This window comes from Pagrus pagrus, assembly GCF_965226575.1.
Source record: "Pagrus pagrus genome assembly, chromosome: 11".
Classification (NCBI taxonomy): domain Eukaryota; kingdom Metazoa; phylum Chordata; class Actinopteri; order Spariformes; family Sparidae; genus Pagrus; species Pagrus pagrus.
In genome coordinates, this window is record NC_140195.1 from 29,511,192 (window position 1) to 29,538,621 (window position 27,430).

A 27,430-nucleotide genomic window follows, 5' to 3' on the forward strand; every position below is an offset into this window, starting at 1 on the left:
TGTTGGCATCTCTGACTACATTAGCCTTCTAAAACTAACTTTCAACAAATTCTGCTGTGGTGGTATTTTTCTTCCCAAGTTCCACGTTGCTTAATACACCTGGGGTTATTTTCAAATGTTGTGATATTGTGAAGTGATATAAACGTTAACCACTTCTATTCGGACTTAATATGCAATTCATTCATCATCCTCAAATGCTGTGTGGCCTTTCTCTCAGTAGAAACACCAGTTTGACTTAAATTCTATCTCACAGCTCTTTGCAGAAAGATCCTAGCAACTCAAGAGCTCAGGGTCCCATTACAACTAAAATAACATTTCCATGTTGTTTACCAGTTTCTCCAGGCATAGTGTTGAGCTATATACAAACATGACCTACCAAATGTGTCAAAAACATACATTTTGGAGGCAATGTTCAAATTAAAATCCATGCTTTCATTTCCTATAAAATGGTCAGATTTGCTCAGCTGCACATGTTGTTGGGGGCATAAATACAACTTCAATCCAATAAAAACAGGGACTTTAAAGCAAACGAATGGCTTCTGTCATACAAAACCCGATGTCAATGGAAGTCCTCCGGTCTTAACATCTTAACACACTGTTTACTACAAGAACACGTCAAACACCAGAACATATAGTAGATCTTTTTTTTTTGGGGGGGTTGTTCAAAAAAGGTCCCAGAAGCGTCTCTCCGCTCTGCTCCACAGAGAATACTCGGCAGGTCTATTTTTGACGGAAGCGAAACGCAGCCAAAGACAGAAATATTAATAACAAACACAATCAAAACAGACAAATAATGATCGATTTTAACTATACTCACCTAAAGTAGAGGCACAAAAATCAAAGAGAAATTATGAAATAAACACAGTCTGGGCAAGTCAACAACACCAGGCAGGCATGACGCTATGCTTTTGAAATGCTCCCAGTGGGATATGAGGTTGCGTGGAGGACGGAACAAAACAGCGCCGCACACCAGGTAACAGAGACGTGACCAGTGGAATCATCACATTTTTAAACATAGTACAAAGCCTCTATTCATTACCAGCCGGGACAGCGTAGGCTCAATTATTTTAGCCTTTGAGTCTGTGAGTGTTTGTCATCATGGCATAATGTGGTCTAGAGACACCTTTTGTAGCAGGTTCTACCACAGAAGCCATTTTACTTTGCCAGGTGTCTGTCTGTCTGTCTGTCTGTCTGTCTGTCTGTCTGTGGTCAGATTTACACAATAGTATCGCAACTGTGCAAGATGCAGTCAGAAAACTCTTGTAGTTACAATAAAAAAGACTGAGTTCATGGAAGGGTGTGGTCTCATGAGTAATCTAGTTATTCAGTCACAAGTCCGAAATTGAACATTATATCATATTTTTGTTAAAATTCTCTGTTTTCTGATCTTCTATTGACTGTCCATCTTCAAACACAGGTGGGCATAGATGAAGAACATAAACTTAACTTGTTTACTCACACACAGAAACTACACACACACACACACACAAAGAAACACGCACACTACTGACTCACTTCAGCTATCTTTTACCATAACTGCAAATTCAATCACAAATTTACTGTCAATTGTATGTTTTTTCCAAATTCTGGAGGAAACACCTGTATATTCACATGAGTAAGTTTCATGTACTTTGTGACAGCACCTGGATTAGCCTTCACAAACATATTGATTTACATTTATTTTAAGCTTCCTCTCAATCTAATTCTAACCAAGCTTCTGAAAGGTAGCATATTCTTGGATTGAGGAAACAACCAAAAACAACATGGAGAGCAAATCTGTGCAACTGCGTGCCCACCTGACTTCAGTGTGTTCTCAGAAAATGTCCTCAGAGCACATTTTAACAGGATGAGGGACTGGTGTGAAACCATGGAAACAAACCAGACAAAAACTCTCCTGGCTGAATCACTCGGGCACAATTACTCTACTGCCTCAACCTTCTCCATTCAGTTGTTTTTCTCTCCCTTTTTTGCATTGCAACAGAGAAATGTAGCAACAAGGTGTCCATCCTTTACTGTAGCAGATGTGACTATAGGAAAAGAACCACAGTGTTTAAACTTGCCTAAAGTACTGTATATCACACTCTCAGTTATAGGCTCAGTCACTGTTGATCATCCTAAATGTGTTTGGTTCCTTTCCTTTTCTATTGTCTCACATAAAGGCAATTATAAGTCAATTACAACATGTGTCAAACATTCATCATTATTGGAATAGCAGATCCTGTGCTGTCAAGTTGATTTTGTTTATACTGCCCAAAATCACACATTTGTCTCAGAGCAAACACAAAGATCATCCATGTGGGAGTCTGTCTCTCTCAGTACTTTCCGACATCCCAACCCGTCTGTGGCTCTCAGACCGCTGCTTTCTACTGAGAACTACTGCTACTTTCAAAAACAGCTCACAAATACTATGCTCAAAAAAATGAAGGGAACACTTTAATCACACATCAGATCTTGATGAGCGAATTATTCAAGTTGAAAATCTTGTGATGATGTACATTGTATAATTTATTGAGAACAAAATGACTCAAGAAATTAAACCAAAATCATCCGCCCACTGAGGGCTGGATTCAAAATTACACCAAAAATTAAAGAAAAAGTTGAAATCACAGGCTGATCCAACTCGCCTGAATTTTATGACGGCAACGACTAGTGTGACTCAGTAGTGTGTATGGCCCCCGCATGCCTGTATGCACTCCCGCCAACGTCTGGGCATGCTCCTGATGAGTCAGTGGATTGTGTCTTGAGGGATCTCCTCCCAGACCTGGATCAGGGCATCAGTGAGCTCCTGGACAGTCTGTGGCAGTACTGGGCGGCGTCAGGTGCACAGATATATAACGTCCCATACAGATGTTTCTCCTTTCATATGACCTGTTTGCCACTGCGTTACCGTGGTGACATCGTGACGGTAAAAGGGGGGGGGCTGCTTGAATCCTGATGATGACAGGATTTTACTTTATACCCGTTTGACCACAATGTGCTCAGCAATAGAGTGGGCGCTGTCCGTATTTCAGCGGGTTGACTCCACAGGAAGCAGATGTATGTGCCTGCTTCAGCTGATATTTAACTTTAACAGCTCTTCTGTGAACTAAGTTAAATAAACTAAAGATGTGCAACTACATATTTTTCACTCTGCATTGCATATACCCACTTCTAAATCCCCTCTGATGAGCATCTTCTTTATATTGTTTGTGGGAACTATAGGCGACTGCAGACTTGTGGACACAACCATCATGCAATGTAGGTCCTCAGGGATTTAAGCTGTTATTTTCCAATTTTGACAATCTAACCTGTAAAAACACATTAGTTATGGTTGTAAGGACTATGGCTGTTGGTAGCTGTTGTTGATTTTGCTCAAATACGGCAAATTATCCAATAGCCATGTTATCCATCAATATTTATTTTCCTAAGCTGCTGACAGTTGTGCAGCGCGTTCTTGGTGCCGCTGTTTACATTGTTATTATTACAGCCTAGTTATTGATCCTTGTGTGGACGGCCCTGTATAGTCACTTGTAGGCAGATTGCAGCGCCGGAGGTTTGATCCCCAGCTCTTTCAAACGTAGCCTACTTTATTCAGTACCTTGTTAGATTAGTCAGCTGCACATGCGTTATTATTACTGTTTTTGACTGTAATTTCACGTCTCTACTGTACCTGCCATTCAAGCTCACCACAGAGGAATTGTTTTTTAAAAAAAGATAACAAAACACCAAATTTGTAGTGTTAAAAAGGCTCTTGCTCTCAGTGTGACAATGCACCTCGTGGGGGCTGGAAGACCTGTTGGATGATGGCCCTTTAATTGAACATAAAGGTCCACTGTAATTGATTTTTGCTTCGGTGTGTATTCACAGTAGCCCGCCCGGCCCGGCCCTGCTGCTGCTGTCTGCAACACACACACAGAATGTGAAGAAATAAAACATGTAATTTTATTTTACCATGTCTCTGTCACGGGAAACTGAACGAGAGGAAAACCCCTCTCCCGTTTAAATCAACCTAAAATAAAACCCATAATAGCTAGAGCATTCATTCATTTTGCAATGGAGCTGAGGCTTCTGCCTTCCATCTCATCAGGCCGTAGGTGCGTCATGAGGTCATTACGCTACGTTAAGGGGGTGAAAAACATCTTGATAATGTGCCGTGGTGCCAGTGTTACAGGTATCAATGTAGGCGCTGGAGAAATATTTCTACTGCAGATGAAACTATCAAAATGCCTTTGTATTCTGCTCATAAAATGAGCATATATCTAAAACTACAATATGTACAAAGTTCAAATGAGTTGTAGAGCGTTCATTTCAAGTCAATTATAATAAAAAAAACATCCAATATTTTTAATTTATGACCAAGTTTAATCATTTTATATGTTATGGTTTATTGACTTACATAACCTTCAAGCTTAGGTTGTACAGATTTTAGTGATATGAAGCATGTGAAGATACTCAATGAAAATGTGAACAGGGCGGACAGTTTACTATTGCAGTTAATGAATACAACTCCAATTTTTCAAACTCAAATTTAAAGCACATGATGTGCTGAAAACCCATTGTTTTTTTCCTACATTATTAAGTAAAAACAGTTGTTATACATAATGCATTTTTATGTGCTTCTTTTTACTCAGCTGGAGAAGAAAGAGGTGACGCCACCCTTCAAACCTCAAATCTCGGATGACTACGGCCTCGAAAACTTTGACACGCAGTTTACTAATGAACCAGTGCAGCTAACACCAGATGATGAGTAAGTACTGCTTCTTCAACTCACATCACTGCCATCATTAAAAGTCAACCTTATGTGAATAATTCAGAGCACTCTTTCACAAGTGAATCAGTCAAGTGAAAACTGCACACTTCTGAATGAAGATCCGTTTGAAGAGACTTGAAATGTAATCCACTACACTAAATATTTGACAGTAATCAATTATAACCCAGTTTAATATAGTGCAATGAACATATATTTCATGTTCACACTAATAAACTTTATTGTTTCATGTAAATATACACTCATTCTGAATTTGATGCGACACAATTTGGTACAGGAGCGACAGAAGACTGGGAAAGTTGTGGAATGCTCAAAAAAACCTGTTTGGAACATTCTGCAGGTAAACACGTTCATTGGTAACAAATAACGATGTCGGCTTAGTTAAAACAATATAGTAGTGTAAATAAAAACTTCCACGGCTGTTGAAAATGATGTAATCTTGTGCCCAGTGTATATTACAGTATTGATGTCAACACTCTATGCCAAAAATGTGCTATAGCTGCCAAAAATAACGAGAAGATAATCAGTGATTTCTTACCGAAAATAAATGTAATTGTCAGTTGGACTTCAGTCTAACCCCTCATGGTCTAATAGAGGCTGAGGGGAACTCTGACTTTACATGAATTTTCACACAAACAGTAGATGCTGTGCGATCTTCCCAGAAGACTTCTGCAACCAATAAAGAAAAACATCCCCCTCTGCGTGTTCCCAACGTGGCGTTTTTATCCACCAGGGACATTGTTCTGATTGATGCAAACGTGTAGCCTTCGGGATGTGACTGCAGCCCTTGTTTAAGATTTACCTTTGGAGAGAAAAGGCTTCAGAGATCTGGCACAACAGACACAGTGCAGGCTCCGCTTCTGCAGACTGTCTGCAGCCACAGCATGAAAACACAGGCATGGCCTGTTTTCCTCTTTGCTGTCACAAAATGGTTTCCATAAGGCTTTGGCAGGCCTTGCCAATAGATATTACCATGCTTATGTCAGACAACATTTTCATTTGAATCCATGCTGGATTGATTTTTCAGGCTCCAACATTTATATTTGTCCTGCAGAGCTTTAATTGGACTGATTTCAGCAAACCATGTCTCAACAATCAAAAGCAGAAGCTAAACTGAAAATGAATTATACCATGCACCTTGGCCACCGAAAGAATGGGATCTTTATGAACATTTGAATCAATACTAAAAGTATATGTACGAAAGCTTTTTAATAGTATTGTAATCTCAAACAGCGGTGTAGCCAATGGTCCTCTATAACATGGAAAAAATATGGGATAGAAATATACTGATGGGCTGGCATGCTACCTGCACTTCTGAATTAGGTTCTCTATACACTGTACATGGTCGTTGGCAAAGGCAGTCCTCTCTTCAAGGTGGGGCACAGAGCACATTTCAGAGGCATAGTGGAGCATTGCTTTATGTCACCAACATGCAACAGGTAGAAAAAATAAAACAACACTAACAGTCTAGCAAAGGCTGCTTGTGAATGATGTATTTCAGTTAAATACACAAGAAGGTAGACACAATCATCCTTCTTTAGAGAGGACAACAGGTAGAAAAGCTCACTAGGTGCATCAAACATTTATCATTCTTTCCATCAGTAAAAGCTCACGGACAGGCCACAGTAAAGAAACTCTCAAGTTGATATATACTAAACAACATTTCAGCAAACTCAATTACATTTCATATCACAGAATAGGTGGGACAACACTCCTTGTTTGTGACAGAACCCAAGTTCCTGGCGACAGTTCAATGTTCTTTCCTGTTTTTTTTTTGTTTGTTTTTTACAACTGTCAGCCTCAGTCCTATTTCTTTTAAGTGTGCTTTCAGGGTTCCACAGGACATTTTAAAGGGATAGCTCTTGAAGTGGGTTTGTATGAGGTACATATCCATCAAGCGTATCATCTGCAGTAGATGGCAGTCAGCACGCCCACATCACATAGAACGGACAGGGACTTGAGGTCTGTCCAATCACAATCAAGAAGTGTTGTCCCACTTTTCTGTACTCTGAATGTTGTTAGGTTTTCTGAAAAAGTGTTGTGTTCCCTAAAACAATTTGTTCTCTGAAATATCATATTTTGATCTTCAGGGCCACCATATTATACAGTTCATTGTTGGCGATCCAGTTTGTTATGTTTGATCAAATCCAAGACAATCATAGTTTGAAATAATGTTTCTATATTTAGAAATAAATGTAGTATTTCAGAAAAGTTTGATGATTATCACAATTACATCGTTTACCTCAATATTTCTGACTAAAATAATTGTAGCATGAAAATTTGATCACCATCACATCCTTAATCACTAGCCCTTTGAGTGCAGGGTTCAGTATGCTCGAAACAAACTGGGTCATATGACATGACATCCGACCGCATCTAAATGCAAATGTGCCTGTACCTGTTTTGAACGTCCATGCTGGAGGGCAGGGTGAAAAACCTGGTTTAAAACACTTTACTGCTTGTCTTTGTTTTATCGTACAACTGGTCATAAGGCGGATACTATCAGACAGTCATTCCCTGAAAGACGGTAGTTTTGCACTTAAGAACTTTTGTTTGGAGAACAAAAACTGAAAGCTTGAGAGAGAAGTCCAAATTCTGCTAACTGTCTTACCCTAGCACACCTGGTCACTCCTGCATAAAGTGGGCATGATTGTTGGCTTGAGTGTTTCAGAAGGTAAAAAAAAAATTTTTGATGCAATGCCCTCACTGTTTTTTGGGATCAAAACAGGGATATCAGGTGCTGTTAAACATCACAAATACACCACACGACACAAGCTAGCAATGGTGTGAGAGCTGGTGTTTAGCGATCATGAGAGCTGGGAGCTCTGTCTGTTCATCATCTATACCATTCATCATCATTTCTATCATATTATTCTTGACTGGTGCCTTTCAAGCTGTCAGTGAAGTATAGGTATGATCAACACTGGTTCAGCAAGGTTGTTGACTGCACCACATTTAGTACCTGGGCAAAGTAAAGACTGACATAGGCACCGTCATGTCTTTCCCCTGCTTGTGCAACTCAAGACTTTTGAACACATAGCAGTGACTACATCATTGTGAAATGACAGGGCACAGAGCAACAGGAGCCCCAAGTGTTAATTGGAACCGTATTACATGCCCATCATGCTTTGCACCCATGACAGATGTCTCTGGGTAGCTACCATGGCTCCCCCGCAGTTTGAAGGTGCTACACTCCTCTGCTGATCAGTAGACGCTGATCTGCCTGGGTGTGGGAGAGCCTCGCAGCTCATTAAGGGGCTGAGAATAAGCATAAGGGGCAGCTAGACGGCTCTGAGGCTCATTTGTGACACAGTTTGACGACGGGAGTCCATGACAGCCTTTTGAGGAGGCAATTGTGGGAGAGGTTTTGGTGGGAGGAGAGGAGGGAGATACAGGGTAGAACAGGGTGGAGAGCACACTGCCAGTTCAGTAGTGGAGATATCAACCTGGCATCAAACACCACGGCACATCAAAAGAAGACGCACGCCTCCTCCCTGCGTCTCGCACTTTATCTCCCCACCCTTTTCTCTCCCTCTGTTACCAAGGAAGAGGGGCTGATGTCGCCCACTCGCGCTAGGAGGGGGTGATGCAAAAAGCTCTCCAGTCTCCCCTCTCTCCCACTCGTGATGGGCTTGGCACAAGAAGAAAGAGAAGTGAGAGCCGTGTTGGGAGAGAGAAGGGTAAACCCTCCATGTTAGAGATTTACATTGCGACATTAAAAGCCAGGATTGCTGGGGGCCCTTGCCAGCATGGTAAGGGGAGGGGGAGAGAGGCTTTAGTTTTTCTATGCCAGCTCCCTGTCTTAGAAAATGGCAGCCTCAGTCAGTGCCTAGAGTAGTGTACTTTCTTCTTCCATCGCCTTGGTCCCTGGTGGTAATTTTCAGGGACAATACTGCTCCAGTCTGTCGGGTGAACCCGTTTCTCACCCTAGCACTGTAAGTGCTGTATTTTAAGCAACTAGTTAATTCATTAAGTACTTTATTCTTTCTTCACCTAATTGATTTGATTTAAATAATTTCATTATTTATAACCCCTCAAACAGAGATTTTTGGAAAAGACTGTAGCCCTGGTACATATATTAGAAAGTAACGGTAAGAGTAAATAATTAAAGAGAAGAAGTAAAAATCATTCGTATTATTTTCTGCAACTTGGCAACAAACCACAGAGCAAACGATCTGCTTCCTGTTTACACTGGCTCATTCATGCACAGTGTACATGGTTGCTGATGTGATATGTATACATACATGTATATATATATATACATTATATATACATTTACAGTTTTTATATTTTGTCTGTGCTGCTACATTTCTATTCTTGGGCGAAACAACTGTAACATGACTGAAGTTCTCCCCTTGGATCAGTAAAGTAGCCTATTTCTGAATGTGAGATGAAAACTGTTTATTGAATAAATAAAAACTCCCTCCCACCCTTCTTTTGTTACCCTTCAATAAAATTACTAAAACAGTCAATCAAATCAAATGGAATCAACATGTGTAACGTTTTCTTACTGGTCCGTTCATACTACGTAACTTTAATTCCATCATGTGCGCACGAAAATAGTTTAAATCAAATCAAATGTCTGTCATTTCCAACTTGCACGGATGCGTCTTTACTCACTTCAGACTTGCCAAAGCAAATTTGCACCTGTTTGTGTCCACTCAAGTCATTGTGTCAATTAAGAATGTTTGGCACATTCAGTCTTGATTAACGTGGGAGTTAATCAAACCTCTCTGTCAGTAGTTGTATGAACACTGTGGTGTGTGGTGACTTCCAGACCAAGTGGACAAAGCTTTCAGTATCACACCGTAGTCATTAGTACTGACATTCATATAGTAGATTGCCAGTAAATTCAGCCATTATGTACTTACCCCCTTGTCGATGTTAATTCAGGTGAAGTTTCATAGTCCACAAAACACTTGTGGAGCTTCACAGGAAAACAGTGTTGCAACATTCTTGTGAACAACTGAAGAAGCTGGGGACCTGTTATACAACGTAAAAAGAAAAACACCCAAAAAGCATAAAGTGGCTCCATACTTGGCATTATCCAAGTCTCTGGAAGCTCTGAGATCCTAAACTGACGTTATTTACACCCATTTTTAAGTCGAAATCTTCACTTAGCTAAAAATGAGTGCACAAACGTGTTCATGTGCTGAGAACTTAAAATCTCTGCATGCCTCAGTGTTTACCTGCTGCCTGGAAGCTTGCGTCACAAAAATCTAATGTTACATTTTAGGTCTTAGTATCAGCATGGGGGTAAGTTGCTGGGGGCATGAGGGGTGAGACCCAAAAAAATGTCATTTTTGTATGAACTGTTCCTTTAATAGAATGCTGCCGGAACGGGTCTCCAAACTTGGAAAAAAGTTAGCATTTCTGCACTTCCAGTTCCCTTGTCTCAAAATCACTGGGTTTTTTGAATGGACTTTCAATTAGATGTCTTAAATAATGTCTGTGGCTAACAAAAGCTAAAGACACTTTCTTCTATGACATGAAATACGTCAATAAATACCCCGTGTTTGAATTTCAAAGTGTTTACGTGTCTTTAAAAAGGCGGTTGTGTCTAAATGAGACTACAGAGGTTGTCGGGGACATTAAACGTCATCACACCGAACACAGAGACTCATCTACTCCCTAGTCCGTCTTCACAGGCCCACTTTAGTTACAATTACAAACTATTCTAACTCTAACTTTACAACTTGTTGATCAGTCAGTTTATAGTAAAGTGTGTACAGTATAGTGTAGTAAGACGCTTAGTGGTGGTGACATTTGTTTTGGCCTGATCTTAGCCCTTTACTTCTAGTGTTTTCATTTACACTTCAAAAATCCTAAAAGTGGCGTTCATCTGTGAGGATTATCTTGAACAAAACTTGTAAGTATCAGAAACTTGTGTTTGCCACAGGGCTTATTTTCTGTAATAACCCAACATCCAATTGAAAATCCCATAGGCTTTTTGCCAAGGGAACCAGGGCAGTGCTAACTTCCAGGTTAGGCTCCAAAAATACGTCAACCCTGCAGCACTCTATACTTGGTCCAAAATGTTAGTTGGAAAAACAGATATCCTCATTCTTCCCTGCCATACTCTTGTTCTGTCTCTCCCACTTCACTCCCTCCTCCGTCCCTTTCTCCATCTCTCCTCTTCAGTCTGCATCTGGTAATGCTTTCAAGTCATCCAAACCTGGAAGAAGGGCAACATTTACGTTGGTTGAACACACTGTTTGTTTTGGTCGCTCCCCAAAACCTTCTCCCCTCGTTTTTGTGTTTCCCTCTCTGTGGTCTTGCTTTCAGCCTCTCTGTTCTTTCCGAATCTCCCAAATAGAAAAACACCATTTTCTAAATCTAATTGTTGTATTGGTAGTTGACCTACTCCTACAGTGAGAGTACTTCACATGAGATCAGATGGAGGAAAAATATTTGCTTCATCAGTATTCTAGTCGGCAAACTGAAACAAAGACACTGTAGCATTTCATTCACTTGTCCCTGCACTCTATGTGGGTGGGATCTGCAACCTGTTCCACACTGCCGGTGGCCTCTAAAGTAAGACCCCCACCCACCTGGTACACCAGGGGGAAGTCCAGTGAACGCACCTATTGTTTTAACTTCAAAGCCCTCTGCTTAGTGTCTGAAGGGAGAAAGCCTCTCAGCCTTTCCCAGTGAGAGGCCTCCTTTCTCCTTTTTGGGCTTCAGTTCCTCATCTCACCATCACCACACACACACACACACACACACACACACACACACACATGCACAGAGAGAGAGAGAGAGAGAGAGAGAGATGAGTAAACAGCCTGTTGTTGCAAGAGACGAAGCCAGCAGTGTTGCTATGGGAGTACATTTATTTTTACCCAACCACTCTGAGCCCACTAGTTATGAGGTTCTGCTCCATTTACCTGTGATTATGCCTTTGTTAATGGAAGCATCATACCCAGGAAACAAAGCAGCAGCTCGAGTTCCTCCACTTATTAGTCTACACCACCTTCTTTCTCTCTCACTTGACATCACGTACTAACAAATGACCTTTTACAAGTTTTTAAGAGTTTATTCGGAGAGAAATTAAGACCGAAACATCGATCCATCAGATGGTTTCCAGCTGTCTGCATGATTGTAGACTTTCTGCAGAAGAGTAGCAGCAGGTATCAAGAAAAACAAAGAGGTTTTTGTTATTAAATGTACTTTGTTAAGCCATTTATGAACTACAGAAATTTTAGTTACAGTTTTTGAAAAAAGTCAGCATGCAGGTGAAAATGTATCCTATAAGACCCACAATAGGTACGAGGGACTTTTTTTTTTTTTTGCTACCAAAAATTGATTCACAAATTGTTTAGAGTCTTAAGCTGAAATGTTGTAGAGGACACACTGACAATCATATGTACTATACAAATATGTCCTAACTTGCCAAATACGTGATCAAACTTCAAGGAATTATCAGAAATTCAGTGTGTTGAAAATAAAAGAAGCCTTGGTAATCTAGAGGTTAAGGTTAAGGTGCATTTTTATGCAATACAAGATTGCATAATGACATGTTTGTTGTAGTTCCCTAAGCTACATATAAAAAAAACTCTACAGACTTGGGCTGGGTGATATGGACAAAAAGTCACACTTCTATATTTTCAGGCTGAATGTTGATATAAGATATATATCTTGGTATTTCATACGAAGTGGGCTGCGTGTTCAGTTGTAAGTCAAAGCCATATTTGAGATGTCAGAATGAATACCAATACAATTCTGTAATGAATACCATATAAAATGAATAGCTGTGAATAACTCTTCTTTGCACGCAGCACTGGTGCTACAGAGGTTTCCAGCACAGGTCACAAAACTGTAGCATGAGTGTATCAAATAAGTTCATTATAGTTTGAGACTATTCAAATTCTTTGTGGGGGAGTTAAAAAGTACTTTTCCATGGCCTTTCAAATGAATCTAGGACTGAACAGTAGTTTAACATATCTTTACTTATTTAGGGTGTTATAATAGGCTGTTCATCTCATTTATGCACTATAGCATGAACATGAGGGCGAGGGAGGGAGAGAGACAGCGTCGCGATATGTCTCGTATGAAATGTCTGTATGGTTACTGCGCTGTATTTTTATAAACACATCTGTCACCATCTCACCGTCACACAACAGACTACAATTAAGAAGAAGAGTAATGATGCGCTATGATCCACCAAGCACACACACTCTTACCTGACACAGTAAAGCAGCACTGTCTCACACACAGCGCAGTGCTTCATTGCTCATTGCTTCATTTCACAGATTGATTTTGCATAGCACGAGCAGCATACAGGTCTACGTCACACTGTTGAATAATTAATAGACTGATTCACAGAGTAGCAGCAGTGTGTCTCCCTCACACCAATGAGAGGGGCGGAGCTGTCCGGTGGAGCGATGCTGTCACCCTATATTAATATCAACGGTATTGTCTGAAACGATACCTCACTTGAAAATATTGATATATCTTGAATTGTTGTAATATCACCCAGCCCTAATACAGACTAATTAACAAATAGTAATCAAGTCAGAAAAATAAACCATTGATGGTGGAGTGTTGAGGAAAAAAGCTGCTCTGTAGTCTGGTTGTACAGTAGCAGATACTTCTGTATCTGTTGTCAGGTGGCAGAAGATACTTCTGTATCTGTTGTCAGGTGGCAGCAGGGTGAACAGACTGTGGCTGGGTGGATGTTGCCTTTTAGTATCTTTGGGCTCTGTGCAGACATCTCTCTTCAGTGATATCACTCATGATCTGTAGATGGTACCAGTGATGTTCGGGATCATTTCAATCAGCCACTGTAGAGACTTCCTGTCCTGGGCCGTGATGAACCATCCAGTTTGTGATGCTTCCAGTCAGGATGAAACCTAAAAGTCTGTTTGAATCCAGTGGGGGACCCTGGGGAATGACATTGAACAATGTCTCTCTCCCCCTGACTTCCTGCTGTTTCTCTACTCTCTACTTTTTGGCTTTGTTGCTGAAGCATGTATTGCCTATGGCAGAAATAATTTTATTAGCATGGGAGAAGAAAGTGCAGGTTTTGAATTTAAAGCAGAAGACTTTGAGACGACCACTGCCCACGGTATCTTTTGACTATCCAACCCGACCAGTTGGACTGCCCAAGGGAGGAGAGGGGAGACACCCAGGATGGGAGCCATGATAATCCATCTTGGATTTAAGATGCTCCTGGCCAATGTCCAATTGCAGGAAAATGGAATGGACAAACGGGACTCAACTTGCTGAGCTGCTGGCCAAACAACATGAAATCAGAGACTGTTGTGACCACAGAGACATGTCTCCACCACAACATCTCGGATCAAGCTTTTGTACTTGACGGGCCGAATCTGTTCCGAGCTGACAGAGTGCAGGACCACAGCAGGACGAGGCGAGGTGGATTCTGTGTTTCCATCATTGATGCTGGGTGCTCACACAAAGTCAAAGTTGATGGACAGTGTTTACCTGATTTCAAACCTTAAATATGAAGATGCCACCATTTAATCATATGCTGCTGTTTACATTCACCCAGACACAAATTAAGGAAATGGACTATTCTTTATGTTTGTAGCTTGTATATGTATTTATGATTATAGTGCTGTATAATGACAATCAAATTACCTTAAACGCTGAACCTTGAAAAAGAGACAGGTTCTGTTCTGGATAGCATTGTACTCTGGCTTTGTGTTGAAACAACGTGTCTAATTCTTCCTTCTGTCTCCCTCTCCTCAGGGACGTCATCAAGAGAATAGACCAGTCAGAGTTTGAGGGATTTGAATACATCAACCCCCTGCTGCTATCCACAGAAGAGTCTGTATGAAGGAGAGACCAGCTTCCTCCTTCGCCCACCTACTGTTTGTCCAAGCTGCCGTCTCAGTCAAAAAAAACACTTGCGAGCCAACTCTGAAAGGCGAGGAGGAGCAGGAGGAAGAGTAAAGGACAACAGGGAGGACGAACTCACCCTCTGGACCTGTCGACACGACAAGGCAAACAGGAGAACGGGAGAGTTTCCTTCCTGGACGATTCAGATTGTTTTGTTGGGGTACAAACTCTTCTTTCTTGGTATGTACAAGGAAAACAAAGACACTGGACTTCAAGAACATTCCCTGTCGTTACGTTGTCTTCCCCTTTTCCTTTCTTTTCTTTTTCTCCTTTGGCTTCATTCTTTTCCCCCCTCAGAATGTCCATCCTCGTGTCAAAGCACGACCGGCTTTGTAATCTCAACAGAGAGCTGTTTCATTCTGTGCCTGCCGTCATGAACACAGCCCGTCTCACATCCCTGGATAAATATGACAGTTCTGCTGAAGAACTTGAAATTTTATGTGCACTTTCTTTTTTTGTTATTTCCTTCTTTATTTTTTTAATCTTGTGGGGGGGGAGGGGGCGAGGCCTCACGTGAAACAAGAATGTACAACGACAAAATTGAAAAAATTGTGTATCATAATGTAGGTAGTGAATCCAAAATTGACGATGCCTTTTTATTGATGCAAGTGGCACATTTTCATCTGTAACCACAAACGTTTCTTTTTGTTATCTTTTATGATTTTCACGAACAATGGGGGGAAAAACAAACTGGGAGATTACTTTTTATTTAAGAAGTGCCTCAAAGATCGTATTAATTACAATGTCTCTGATTGCACTTAATCTTATTGAACATTTCTTCACTCATGGCTAGACTCTGCCGGGGTTGGTCCAAACTATTTAAATTTTTCGGGGAATCAATATTTTTGGAGGACATAATTGATTCTTTTGTCTTTTAATGAATTAATTCAGAGAATTGACTGGTCTATAGATTTAAGAGTAGCATCCAAGCCAACATCATTTCTGATGTTGGCTGGTGGCCGCTCAAGGGTGAAGCCTGGTTTATACAATAGTGAAGACTGTCCTGCTTACCACATTATCATTTAGAAAAGTCACAGACGGGGGTTTTGCAGCAGACAGCGTCCATACAGTCCTGTATTTGCGGTGAAACCCAGCATTAAGGTGTATAAACGCCATGGTATGCTCGCTGCCAATCAGTCTGGCAGCTTAAGAAACACATTATATCAGGACTTGAGCTGAAAAACAAAGCAGTTCATTGGCTCCAGCCTCCACAGTGTGTACAGGCTTGCTGGCGAGCTCAGATTCTTCCACACCAGCTGCCACTGCGTGACCATCTGCAGCCGGTCAAAAAGATCACATGACCGGTTGGTTGTGCTGTCTCGTGGAAACGTCTCCCCATTTCCATTGTGGGCTCATTATGTGATTCCATCTCTGTATTAAGGCTGGGTTTACATGGTGTTAGGTCCTTTGGTTATAAAACATCCCAATGAAATGACAAAAATCTGTGTCTGCAGACAAATATCCTTTTAATGATATTCAAATGTATTGGTAATATTGTTTTATTTCTAAAAGGAATAAAACAAGGTGTTCAGAGATCCATCAGAAACGCTCCCTTAGCCTCTGAGTGGGCGGCTGGGTGGACTTGTGTGTTGTGCAGCTGTGCTGATAGGGGCACAGAGACCCAATGTAAACAGATTTTCACTGGTGACTGTAGTGTACAAGCGAAGAACAGACAGCATTTTGTTAGTAGTGGTGCTGAATACAAAGAAACACACATTTCAGTATCAAGAAACCAGAAAACATCAAATATAAAACTTCTCCTTTGAGGGCACTTATTTTTCTTCAAGCAGAGGACATGTCAGTCCCAGAACAGAAGTGCTGTTTAAATTCAGTTGGACTGGAAGGGTGGGTCATCATCAATTCACACACAGGAATCTTCCAAAAGTTTCACTTCAGTCATAAGTTTTGTTCCTTTATTTTTGCACATGGAGTCATCAGTGCTTCTGAACTTATTTTAATGCTGGTACTTAAAACATTTGTTTGTTGATATTTTTTCTATGTGACCCATTCGACTTAATTGTGGAAGTATTAAAATTATGTTTCATGTACAGGTTTCACAATAGGTGTGGCTGACAGGTCATCATGTCAGATTAACTGAAAGTGTTATGCCTCTACAGACCAGGCCTGGATTGAAAAACAGCTTTCACACTTCACTGGATGTATCAAAGCAGCCAGGTAAACAGCCCTGGGTCCAGGAAGATGGTGCTACAAAACTGCCAAATTATACTCTCAGCATCGTTGTGGCCACATGACGTAAATTTCATACCTAGCCCATGTTTTTGCACACTTGTGCTGAATTTCCTTTGGGTGTAAAGTCCACATGCTCATAAACTTTTGACTGTACACACCCAGAAACATGAGCAATGCAGTATAAACACAACCACGTGTGCATCTTTTTTGGACTACGTCTGCCCCCTTAGAATAAGAAACAGGGCTGGTTAACGAAGCTCAGTACTTTAATGAGGCTGTTCAGACCTGGTTTTACCTTCCGTCCTCAGTAATCTGATCACAAGCTCTAAATCCATCAGTTCACCCTTGCCATCAACATGTGTCTTCAGTGAATGCTTGTGATTGGATCTCACTTCCCTTCTCAATATGCAAATAGACACATACATCACTGGGACAAATGGACACAATGTTTTTTACACAAAGAAGGAAAGAAGTTCATGTATAACAATTGCCAAATTTAAAAGACGGCCTAAATAATTAAGACTTTGTTGTAGACAGTGTTTCACAAAGTTTATGCAGCTTCTTCTGACTCTGCAACTCACAAAACTGAGTGATTTTAAAGGGACTTTGGGGATTTCACCACAGGGACAATGAAGTAGCCTATATTGGTTACTGTTTACTGTATTTGTAAAATTGGACATGTGCATCGTCAATAATATGTTGTCTTCTCTCATAAATTGAGTGTAAATGGTGAAATCAGTGTAAACAGTGTGTTCAAACAGCTGCTAAATGTTGGCAGGTAAGACGCACTGCAGCAGTAAGACACAGAAGCAGACAGGCTGGTACAGCCATGCTGCCAAAAACTGACACTTTTTACAAGGAAACAAACAACTAACAGTTCTGCATTTAACTCTGAGTTTACAAGAAGGCACCAATGGTTTAGAATTTGCTGTAGCTGTTTCACAAAGTTTCTAAGTTTCTTTTAAGGGAGTCTGGGGATATTGCAGTTATTGTTCAATGCTTGGACCAGTTGAAACAGTGTGTTCAGATGGTGTGTAATCCATTCTGCCTTCTTCTGGTTTCACAGAGGATGTCAGTTGAGTAGGCGGTCCTTTGGCATGGGCCAGGACACGTGTGTACACACTGCTAAAAGAACGGGTTCTCACATGCGGCCCAGACCACCTGCGAATGTGGTCTGAGTGACTGGATCTCAAATTCATCCTGAAAGTGTCTGGGTGCATTCACACCTGTACTTAGGGCTGTTCACTTGTGATCGGATCACTCAGGACTGATGATGATACCAGGTCTGAACAGGGTCCATGAGTACTGACTGAAACGTATCAGTAGCATTGATTATGTCAAATATCAAGCTGGGATCAAATGCTTGATCTAATTTTTCTTTTTTTTTTTTATTTGCTCGGATATAAATCTGCAAACTTTTCTGACTTCAGACTATATCTTAATTATTTAGACTTCAACCGTTTTGTTATGTGACACTGATGCATATGCATTGAGCAGTTTCGTTCAATGAAAAAAGGGTTAAAACACTTATATTTTATATATTCTCCAAACTAAGGTATCAGCAAGAAATAGTGGGTATCATATTAGCATCAACATTGAACTATTTCAGTTAATACACAGCCCTTGTTAAGAACTTTGTTTTTGTCACTTGAAATGTTCAGGATGAGTTTGTAACCTGCAGCAGACAGCACAACAGCTGCTCAGTGTAAAGCCAGCCCAACACATGGTGGTCCGCTCTCTGACATCAGCTATTAGCTCATTTCTGCACTGTTAGGTTCCATCAAAGGGTTTCCGGAGCTGAATTTTCAGTTGCAAGAAGCCATGACTTTATTTATACAGAGAAGCTTTAGACTGTTTCTACTTCAGACACTTCCACCTTTAAACACCGCAAGCAACTTATTATAACCCAATTTAGGGGCCTTGTGCTGTTAAAAGGCTGCGATCAAATCGAGCGCATGCACAACACATCTGTGATAACTAGGAGCACTGATTAAAGTCACCAACAGAAGAGCCCGTCGCCTCTGAAGTGAGCTTTGTGTTGATCTCTCTGTCTTTTTGCGCTTCTGAGGGAGCTCTCCATTGGCTGAGAATTATTTGATGGAATCTGACCCGTGCTAATTTGATAACCACATAATAGGATTAATTAGTTGATCCTGAGTCAAAGGGTCTCAATTAGCTGTAGGGTCTTTTCAGGCAGGGAAGAAAAAGATAGAGAGAGGAGAGATAAGGAAGCAGTTCCACAGTCACCGATTAGTCCACCACAATGAACACACACACGCACACACACACTTCAAGAAATCATAGAAATCACTCCAACATTCGAGGAGGCTTCCTCCTAAACTCCATCTCATGTGCTGCATTTTATTCATGTCATGTTATTTGATGTACGTGCACACCAGGTTTTCTTGAGGGACCAAAGGATGAACTGGGACCCCTTGAAGCCACATTACAGAGCAGTGAAGGCCATTCAGACATCTCAAAGAAAGAGAGTCTCGATCTAAATATGAATGAACCTAGTCCATGATTTTTCTCTAACATAATGCTGGTTGGATATGCTTCATTTTTGCTTCATCGCATCTTTGTAAATATGTGTAATTATTAAAAATGATACTGGTTTTCCGTGAACTGAGTCCTTCCTTTTTTGCAGACAACTGCAGAAAAAACGTTGCAGATGCTACACTTTTGTTTGTGTGTGTGTGTGTGTGTGTGTAAATCATAAATCATTACATGTTAGGGTGAAGAGTGGCTTAGCTTCAGGGTAAGTCTCCCAGAAACTAATGTAAGCTAATGTAATGTTTTCTGAAGTGACAGCAAATAACTGTGTGTGTGTGGCCTGGGAGTTGGCCTCACACACCAGCACATCCTCTGATCACCACTCACTCTGTTCATTCTGGGAGACTGGAAAAGCCAATTAACCAATATCATCATCCAACAGCATTTCCCTGTTTCTTCGATACTGAGAAAATAACTGTTTACTAGAAATTAATAATAAATGAAAACAGTGGCCTCTTCAGTGGACCTTATAAGCTTGGTGCATATGTTAAGGCGAGTGTGCAGATTCCGTTACCATCCCCTGATAAGATAAACGTCAATGTTTCACACAGAGCTGAGCACATTTGGAGGAAGTCAATAACTGGTTATTGACCAACAGTGTATCCACTCTGTGCTGTCTCTGGGGGCTCTATAGCGCAGGTGGCCAGATGTGGTCTGTAAGAGCAGATTTTGTTCTCTGTAATTTCTTCTGGTTTCTTCATCTCAAAGTCAATGGAATACACCCTAATGGTGCCCTCAGACCAAACTCGAACAGAATACTCACCTCGTGTTACAGGCGGGAGTTTGATCACGGGGATTATTAATTTTTATTCGTGGCAACCTGCTCGGCTGAATTTCACCGTCTGGAGCTGCGTCTGGATGACTGCAGCTTCCAGCGCTACCTGAGGCCGACCGGTGCCCAGTTCTCAGCTGTGGAGTGCCTGTCCATCTGTCTCTAGTGAGTGGCAGTTTCTTAAGAAGTGTTAAAATTAATAAACATTAATTGTTACCAGCAAGTAGATGTAGACTGAATTAATCTGTTGAAACCAAAACAAAGTGGTTTCACTGTGATCTGACTGCAATAAAAAAAAGGACGCCAACATAACATAATGGCGCCTTGTAAAAAGCCTGAATTCATGCTGTCAGGTCTGTCTGCCAGAAGACAAGCAAACAACTTTTAAAATGCTTGTTCCCCGAATGGAGTTCAGATTGATCAGGGCTATGCCGTGCTGACACATTTCCATAACTTACCAGGTAGTCCGACTTTCTCACTCACTTTCCTCCACACCAGGTCCTTTTGTGTCCTGTCTCGGTACGTGTAGACATGTGGTCGCACAGTTTTGGCTGTCTGCAAACAGCCATGATTAGTGATTATTATCCTCTCCTTCATAGGTGTTTATGAATGTCCGGACATCAGCGACATTAAAGTCAGTGTGAAGTCACACCGATAGGCCTTCACAAAACAGAGTCACGCGAAACCCTCACTTGAGTTCAATATTATTGCAACTCATGCAAATCGCGTCACCTGGTGCAAATAAACACAAATTTGCATTTATTTGCATATTTGCTAACAAGTGGCTATATGTGACTACAGAGTTTGTCAGGGACATTAAACATCATCATACTGAACACAGAGATTTGTCTACTCACTTCTTTACACTAGTTGCAAACTATTACTATAACTCTAACTTTGCAACTTGTAGATCAATCAATTTATAGTAAAGTGTGTATAGTACAGTGTATGTTGATGAAGGTTCTCAGTCATCCAGGTCATGGTAATTCTAGGTGCTGTTTCGTAGGCAACTCAACAGTCAGTTTCTTTAAGACGTTTCACCTCTCATCCAAGAGACTAACTGGAGAGGAGTTGCAGGCTTTTAAACTTTGTGCAGGAGTGTCCTTACAGAGTCGTTAAGGACACATGTCACATGTAAAATAACCACATTGAGTTTGAATGCAGTGAATTGTATTCAGTGTTAAGCATTACATCAGACACAAACCGTTCACATGTGAAACAAAAACTTAATTTTAGCTTGAAGTCATGAATTTCAACAACAGAACTTGGTGAAATGATAACACAATGTGATCATTGTTGATAACTGAATGTTGATAACATCCAGGCCGAGGGGGCATTTGTGCAACTTTTCAGGCCGAAGATATACCTGCTGTTGAGACACACGTTCACGTATACAGCCAGCTGCGTCGTGAACATAGTTGCTCATATACTTGGCTATATACTACCCATGTTACTGGAGGATAACCACTAGATGGCACACGTAAGCCTGTTGTCCCATTGTTGTCCCTGCTGCTGCCGATGTGCTGACTCCTAACATCCCCATAAACCCATATACTTCTCCTACTGTTCATGTGCATACTGTATCCTGCATACGCAAAGTGTTAATTTCTAAGTATTTGCACAACCGACGCTCCAAACAGACGCAGGTTAGGTGTCTGAATACGTTGTTAAAAGCAAGTATATCTTCTGCCTAAGGCTTAAAATGAGTCATTGTTATTTGTGTTCAGCTGTCTTTATCGGCCAATCTAATATATTTTACCCCAAAACCAAACCTCTTCCATAGGAATAGGACATAGGAGTGTTCTTCCCACCTTTTGTTTTTTTCTCCAAAGGGAGAACATCTTGTTTCCTCACAGTGTCTCAAGGAGTCCCTGTCTCAGTGTAAAGCCTGGAAGGTGTCAGTACTTCAGTGAACAGTGAATGTTCTCTGTACGAGCTGCTCTCTGGGTGTGTCCTTCTCCATATGATATGATGGTGGAGTGTGTGGGACATCTGGGCTGCTCGTGGCTTCTGGACAGCAGCCAGCATCCTGTCGGCTCACCAGGTCATGTCCACGTTCACCTCTGACAGACACTGTGCCAGGTGGCCGTCACAGTCCATCTGGGAGAACCTGGAGAGACAGGAACTGTTGGTAGTGACAGTGAACACACTCAGTGTGTGACCAACACACACTTTTACATACTGATATATACAGTCTGTGTTGGCCCCTTATCAAAAATATCATACCTAGGAAACTTAATGTAGTACAGGCATGATTCCAATTAATTGGGTTTTTGAAATGAAACTGAAAATATTTAAAGGTCCAGTGTGTGGAATTTAGTGGCATCTAGTGGTGAGGTTGCTGATTGCAACCAACTGAATTCCCCTAGTCTTACCCTCCCCTATACAGTGGCCCCTAAAAACCTGAAAAAACATTAAAGGCCCTCTCTGCAGTCAGAGTTTGGTTTGTTCGTTCTGGGCTGTACTACAATCATGGCAGTGCAACATGGCGGACTAGGTGGAGGAGGACCTGCTCTCTCTGTGGATATAGAAGGCTCATTCTGAGGTAACTGAAACACAAGGATTCTTCATTTCAGGTGAAAATACACAAGAGGTGGATTTTTAAAGGCTGATAGAATAACGATAGTTTTGGAGCATAAAAAAAAAGCAGAGAGCCGATTAATCAGCCAACACCACTGACCTCCAAACAGTTCAACTCAGCACTCTGAGTCAAGTAAAGCAGACACTGACGACCATGCTGGATAGTAAAATGGGATTTATTTTTTGTGGAGATTTATTCTGTAGATTATCTCAGAATAATTGAATCAATGGTAACTACAGATACTGTATTTATATATTATGTTTAATATATTAGATTAATCTTAATATACACCGCCTATTATATTCTGTTCCTTGATTTTAACTGTAATTTAGATCACAAACTGCAAAATATATTGCACCTTGCCTGTAATGTGCGTGAAGGAGAAGACTGATACAGTATGATGCAAAATAGTTACTGTCAGTATTCAGTTGTCCTACTGTCGAAGAGGTCATTTAAGTATTGTGGTGTCCACAGGAAATTTACAACCTTGATGCACAGATGAGCTTGTGTACCCTCTTCAGACAGGGTGCGCCGCACTGATGCTTTTTGCTTCACAGCTACAAAAAAAACTAACGTCTTCAATTAATTTGGGATTTCGGGGCTTCGAGAGACTTGGATTACCAAAAACAACATTGTAGCATTCTCCTGAACAACTGAAGTAGAGGAGACTAGTTTTAAATCATGAAAAAACAACTTGAAAAACAACACATAAATGGCTCCATACTTCATACGTCTGACGTATCATGTTTACAGAAGCCCCAAGATCCAAAATTGATTTGAAAAAGTTTTATTTAGTGGTCGAGCTTGTGCAAACACTTGCAAAAGACCGTGTTCACTCACTTTCCAAATTGTGTAAATAACGTCTTTTTAAATCAGTTTGGAGTCCCGGGGCTTCCTGAGACTTGGAATATGCCGGACGAGCTGTGTGGAGCCATTTTCTGTGTTCTTCCGTTGTTTTTTCTGTGTTAAAGAAAGTCCCCAGCTACTTCAGTTGTTAAGGAGAATGCTGAATGCTGTTTTGCTGTGAAGCTCCAGAAATGTTTTGTGGACAACTCCACCTGACTAGCAGGCCTGTTCTTTTAAACTTGTTGAAATTTGAAAGGTGTGCACCATTATATGTATGAAACACCACACGTCTTTCTCTTTCAAACTCTACCACAGTTGGTGCAGTGGGAGCACAAAATTAATGGAAATAGATGGAAATGAAAGGCAGTGGAACAATGAGCGTGTGAGTGGGACTGAAACTCCAACCCAAGGTACTCACGTCTCCAGAAATGAGAAATTAGGACAGAAATTACAGAGACAGAAATAAAGAATCCTTACTTTAATCCAGTTAAAAAAAACACACAAAGAAACAAGAAAGTGTGGCATCTCTTACCCAGCAGGGAACGGCAGCAGGCACATGGGGCAGCTCTGCAGTGCTCCTCCTCCCACTGCTTCTCCATCTCCTCTGACACTCTTCTGCACCTCCTCTTCCTCTTCCACTGCCTTCTCTTTATTTTTACCCGTCTTCTGCAGAGAAACTTGTTTGTCAGTCTCTTTTCCCTTCCTCTCCTCTTCTTCTTCTGATGGTGCCGCTGCCTCCCAGCTGTTGTGGGAAGGCTGCGGTCTTTTGGTGAGGGCTTGAAGGGATGTTGTCTTGCTGTTATGACTTTGCCACGTGTCAGAGGGCAGCGGTCTGTCAGGTGGGTCTGGTGCCAGTTTGGTCTGTACTGAAGGGTCATGCTGGGACGAGCAGAGCCTAAGAGGATCTGGACTCGATGTAGTCCTCGGAGGAGGCGGAGCGGGTTCAGGGAAGGGAGCGACTTCTTCACCGAGGTCACACCACCGTTGGTCATCTAACTTTAGTGCCGTTGGTCTCTACAATAATATGCAAGAAAAACCAAAGCAAGAGCTTTTTAAATACCAAAGAGGGAGAGAATCTTTTTTATTACTAAGGAAAGGTGATTCAAGTTGCGATATAGCTAAAAAAAAAGAAAAAACACCAACATAGAAATGATAACTGCTGTCGTGTTTTGGGACAAATTGCAATACTGATACTGGTTTGTGTTCATCCAAGAGTGGAAACAAAGAAACCTGTTACAGCATGGTCAAAAATGTAATCTAGCTTACATCTTGCTGAGTAAATTCATCACAGTGAGCATTTTATCACTTTTTTGACTGAGCTGCGTTGTTGATGCGTTGTAAAGCTGTTATTAATGAGGACCGAGTCCCTGTATCATTCATTCATTTTATGTTTCATTGAGAATCCAAAATCAGAAAATGAAAAAATTATGTTATTTCCTTATTTGTTTATGAATGTGATACAAAAAAAAACAAATATCACTTTGTTTTTCGTACTTTATAATTAAAAAGACAGAACCCGGGCCAAATTTGATTTTGATTTAATTTCTCCGATTTGTACGACCCGGAAGTTATTTATTACTCACAAAGCTACAGCTCATGAACTGCCGTAAACAGAGCAGTTTATGAGCCAGAGCTACTGTGTGAGTCAATAAAGCCATAACAAATCAGAGCGGATTGCTGCTGCAGTCAGGCTGATCAACAGGAGCAAAGATAAATCGCCTTTTGATCCTCAAAGTTAAAAAGTAACCTTTGAGCTCTCCTCCTGTTAGTAAACGGCTCTGGATCAGAGCAGAATCTGATGCGACTCCAGGTGTTTGTTCCACCAGAATGTCTGGCTCTGCACCTGGCTCTCTCCAGCTCAGAGCAGCGCTGAGCAGAGCAGGTTAAGTGATACCTTTAAGGTCAGTTTGTTTATTCAGTTTATTCAGTCATGAACACAAAGAGAGTTAGCACTTTTAGCACTTTTGTGTGAACACGAGGTCTACAGATTCACGACAGAAGCTGCGTGATGAGGCACACTCAGTGATAACATACCGCTGTAGATGGACATGGAAGATCAGGAACCAGGTCGCAGTGCTGGTTCTCCAGGTACAGCAGAGCTGACTTCAGAGTCAAAGCCCAGCAACTCTCCACAGCAGGCAGCTGCTCTCTCCTCCACCACTCTGCTGCAGGAACCACTGGCCTGTGAACCACATATTACACAGTGTCACACACTCATCCTCTCAAATCCACATCCAGCATGTTTCTGAATGACCACTAGGGGAGAAGCTGATTAGAAGATGTTTTCATTTTAGCATTTTCTTTTTTGTATTATTTTGTATATGTATTTTTTTCAACCTTTCCAATTATTGATTAAAAAAGTAGAGTTTAAATGGAAAATGGAATGGAAAACAGGTGAATTAAATCCTTTTAAAAATATTTATTTTTAATATTTCTGGCATTTATTGGTATATTAATTTATATTTTAATTTATTTATTGAGCCATCATTTTCTTTCTTTTTCTGTTTTGCCAGTTTCAGTCCTCCATACAGTCTGGCTACAGGCTGAATGTCCCAATGTCTGCACATGTATGTTTCTAAAGAGTAGGATGTTCATCTTAAAATGTCAAGTTTTTAAGTTTGTGGTTTGCCCTAGAGAACTATGTGAGGCAATTGTAAAGGTTTTATCCTGGTATGTAAATAGGTGTGTACTGTCACATCACGATTTAAGAACATGCCGAATTTCCCAGTGGCACCGACTTGTTCCTCAGAGCTCTTCGGTAATGTTCTGTCTGTTATGAACTTGAGCTGCTAAGCAAGAAAACACTAAACTGTGGAGATTTTAACGGAGGTTCGTTTTCTCCTGTGGCGCTTTGTTCCCTCACCAGACAGAGGCTGTTAGAGTCACTACATAAAGCATATATAGGAAGGAAAGACACAGTGAGAGGTTTAGGTTTGAAGTGGGATGTTCTGAGTGTAGTTTCTGTCCATGACAGACTTACACAGTAATACACACACACACACACACACACACGCACACACACCTCTCAGGCTCTGCTGTAATGTCACTTGGGAACATTGTTGTACGAGTCCGGTCCAGCGTTCCCCGGGAACATACCGCCGGCTGGTGATCTTCGACAAAGTGTTTCTTTCGTTTAAGTTTAGACTTTGAATGACTTTCAGCCATTTCATCAAAGCTTCTTCTATAACAGCTTCGAAACTTCGCGCTAGTGTGAGTAACTAACGAGGACTTCCTTGTTCCTGAAACCACACGTCACTTGATTTAGCCAATCAGAAAAGGTGTTCTTCATGCGCTATCCCCTGCGTCATTCATATCATTTATTGGTTGTGAATGCTGGAGGCATGCGCGTTTGGCACCAGCCCTTCAAAAACCTTAAAATATTCCACATTTTTCATATATTCTTGACATTATCCAAAGTTTTCACAGCCAGCAGTGCGCATTCGGCATCAGCTTCTCAACAGGCAGCATTCACAACCGCAAGTTGTTCAGTGGAGTGGATGTGAAGGGTGACAGTCTCTTCCAGCCTGTAATAAGGTCAATCCAATCAAGTAGCACCATGACACTGATCAACCAATCATGTGAACACACAGACCTGATTGATTGACACAGCATAGACACACACAAAGATAAACAGATAAGGTAAAGATAAAGTATTTACTCCTGTGAGTATTTATTTATGACATTTAACACATGTCATGATGTACGCTGTATATCTGTAGGCCTACAGGTTATATCTGTGCAGTTGGGAGTGTATTATTATCATCTGCTAACTATATATTTAATTTTCTGCTAGTGTGAGAGGAAATTAAGCATTTACTTTGTCACATTTGGGTACAGAAAAGCAACAGTCTCGTCACTTACATGAAAGATAAAGTGAGAA

The 27,430-nt window shown here is 41.0% G+C and overlaps 2 protein-coding genes across 5 annotated transcripts in view; one reads left to right on the forward strand and one right to left on the reverse strand.

Moving 5' to 3' along the window:
- The window catches only part of prkcz (protein kinase C, zeta), a 136,213-nt gene extending 116,790 nt beyond the window's left edge, over positions 1–19,423 (forward strand). For all 4 annotated transcript variants that reach the window (XM_084366365.1, XM_084366366.1, XM_084366368.1 and 1 more), the window contains 2 exons: positions 4,611–4,726; positions 14,459–19,423. In XM_084366365.1, the coding sequence (XP_084222491.1) occupies positions 4,611–4,726; positions 14,459–14,546 (204 nt within the window). In that variant the 3' untranslated portion in view covers positions 14,547–19,423. The remainder of the gene's footprint in view (positions 1–4,610; positions 4,727–14,458) is intronic.
- A 1,428-nt stretch (positions 19,424–20,851) lies between these two features.
- Positions 20,852–26,784, reverse strand: LOC311264918 (uncharacterized protein). Its single transcript, XM_084366121.1, has 4 exons — positions 26,573–26,784; positions 25,585–25,732; positions 24,083–24,564; positions 20,852–22,233 (listed from the first exon to the last, which is right to left on the reverse strand). Exons 1-4 carry the CDS (start codon positions 26,713–26,715, stop codon positions 22,161–22,163), a joined length of 846 nt encoding a protein of 281 aa, XP_084222247.1. The 5' UTR covers positions 26,716–26,784; the 3' UTR covers positions 20,852–22,160.
- Between the last annotated feature and the right edge of the window lie 646 nt (positions 26,785–27,430).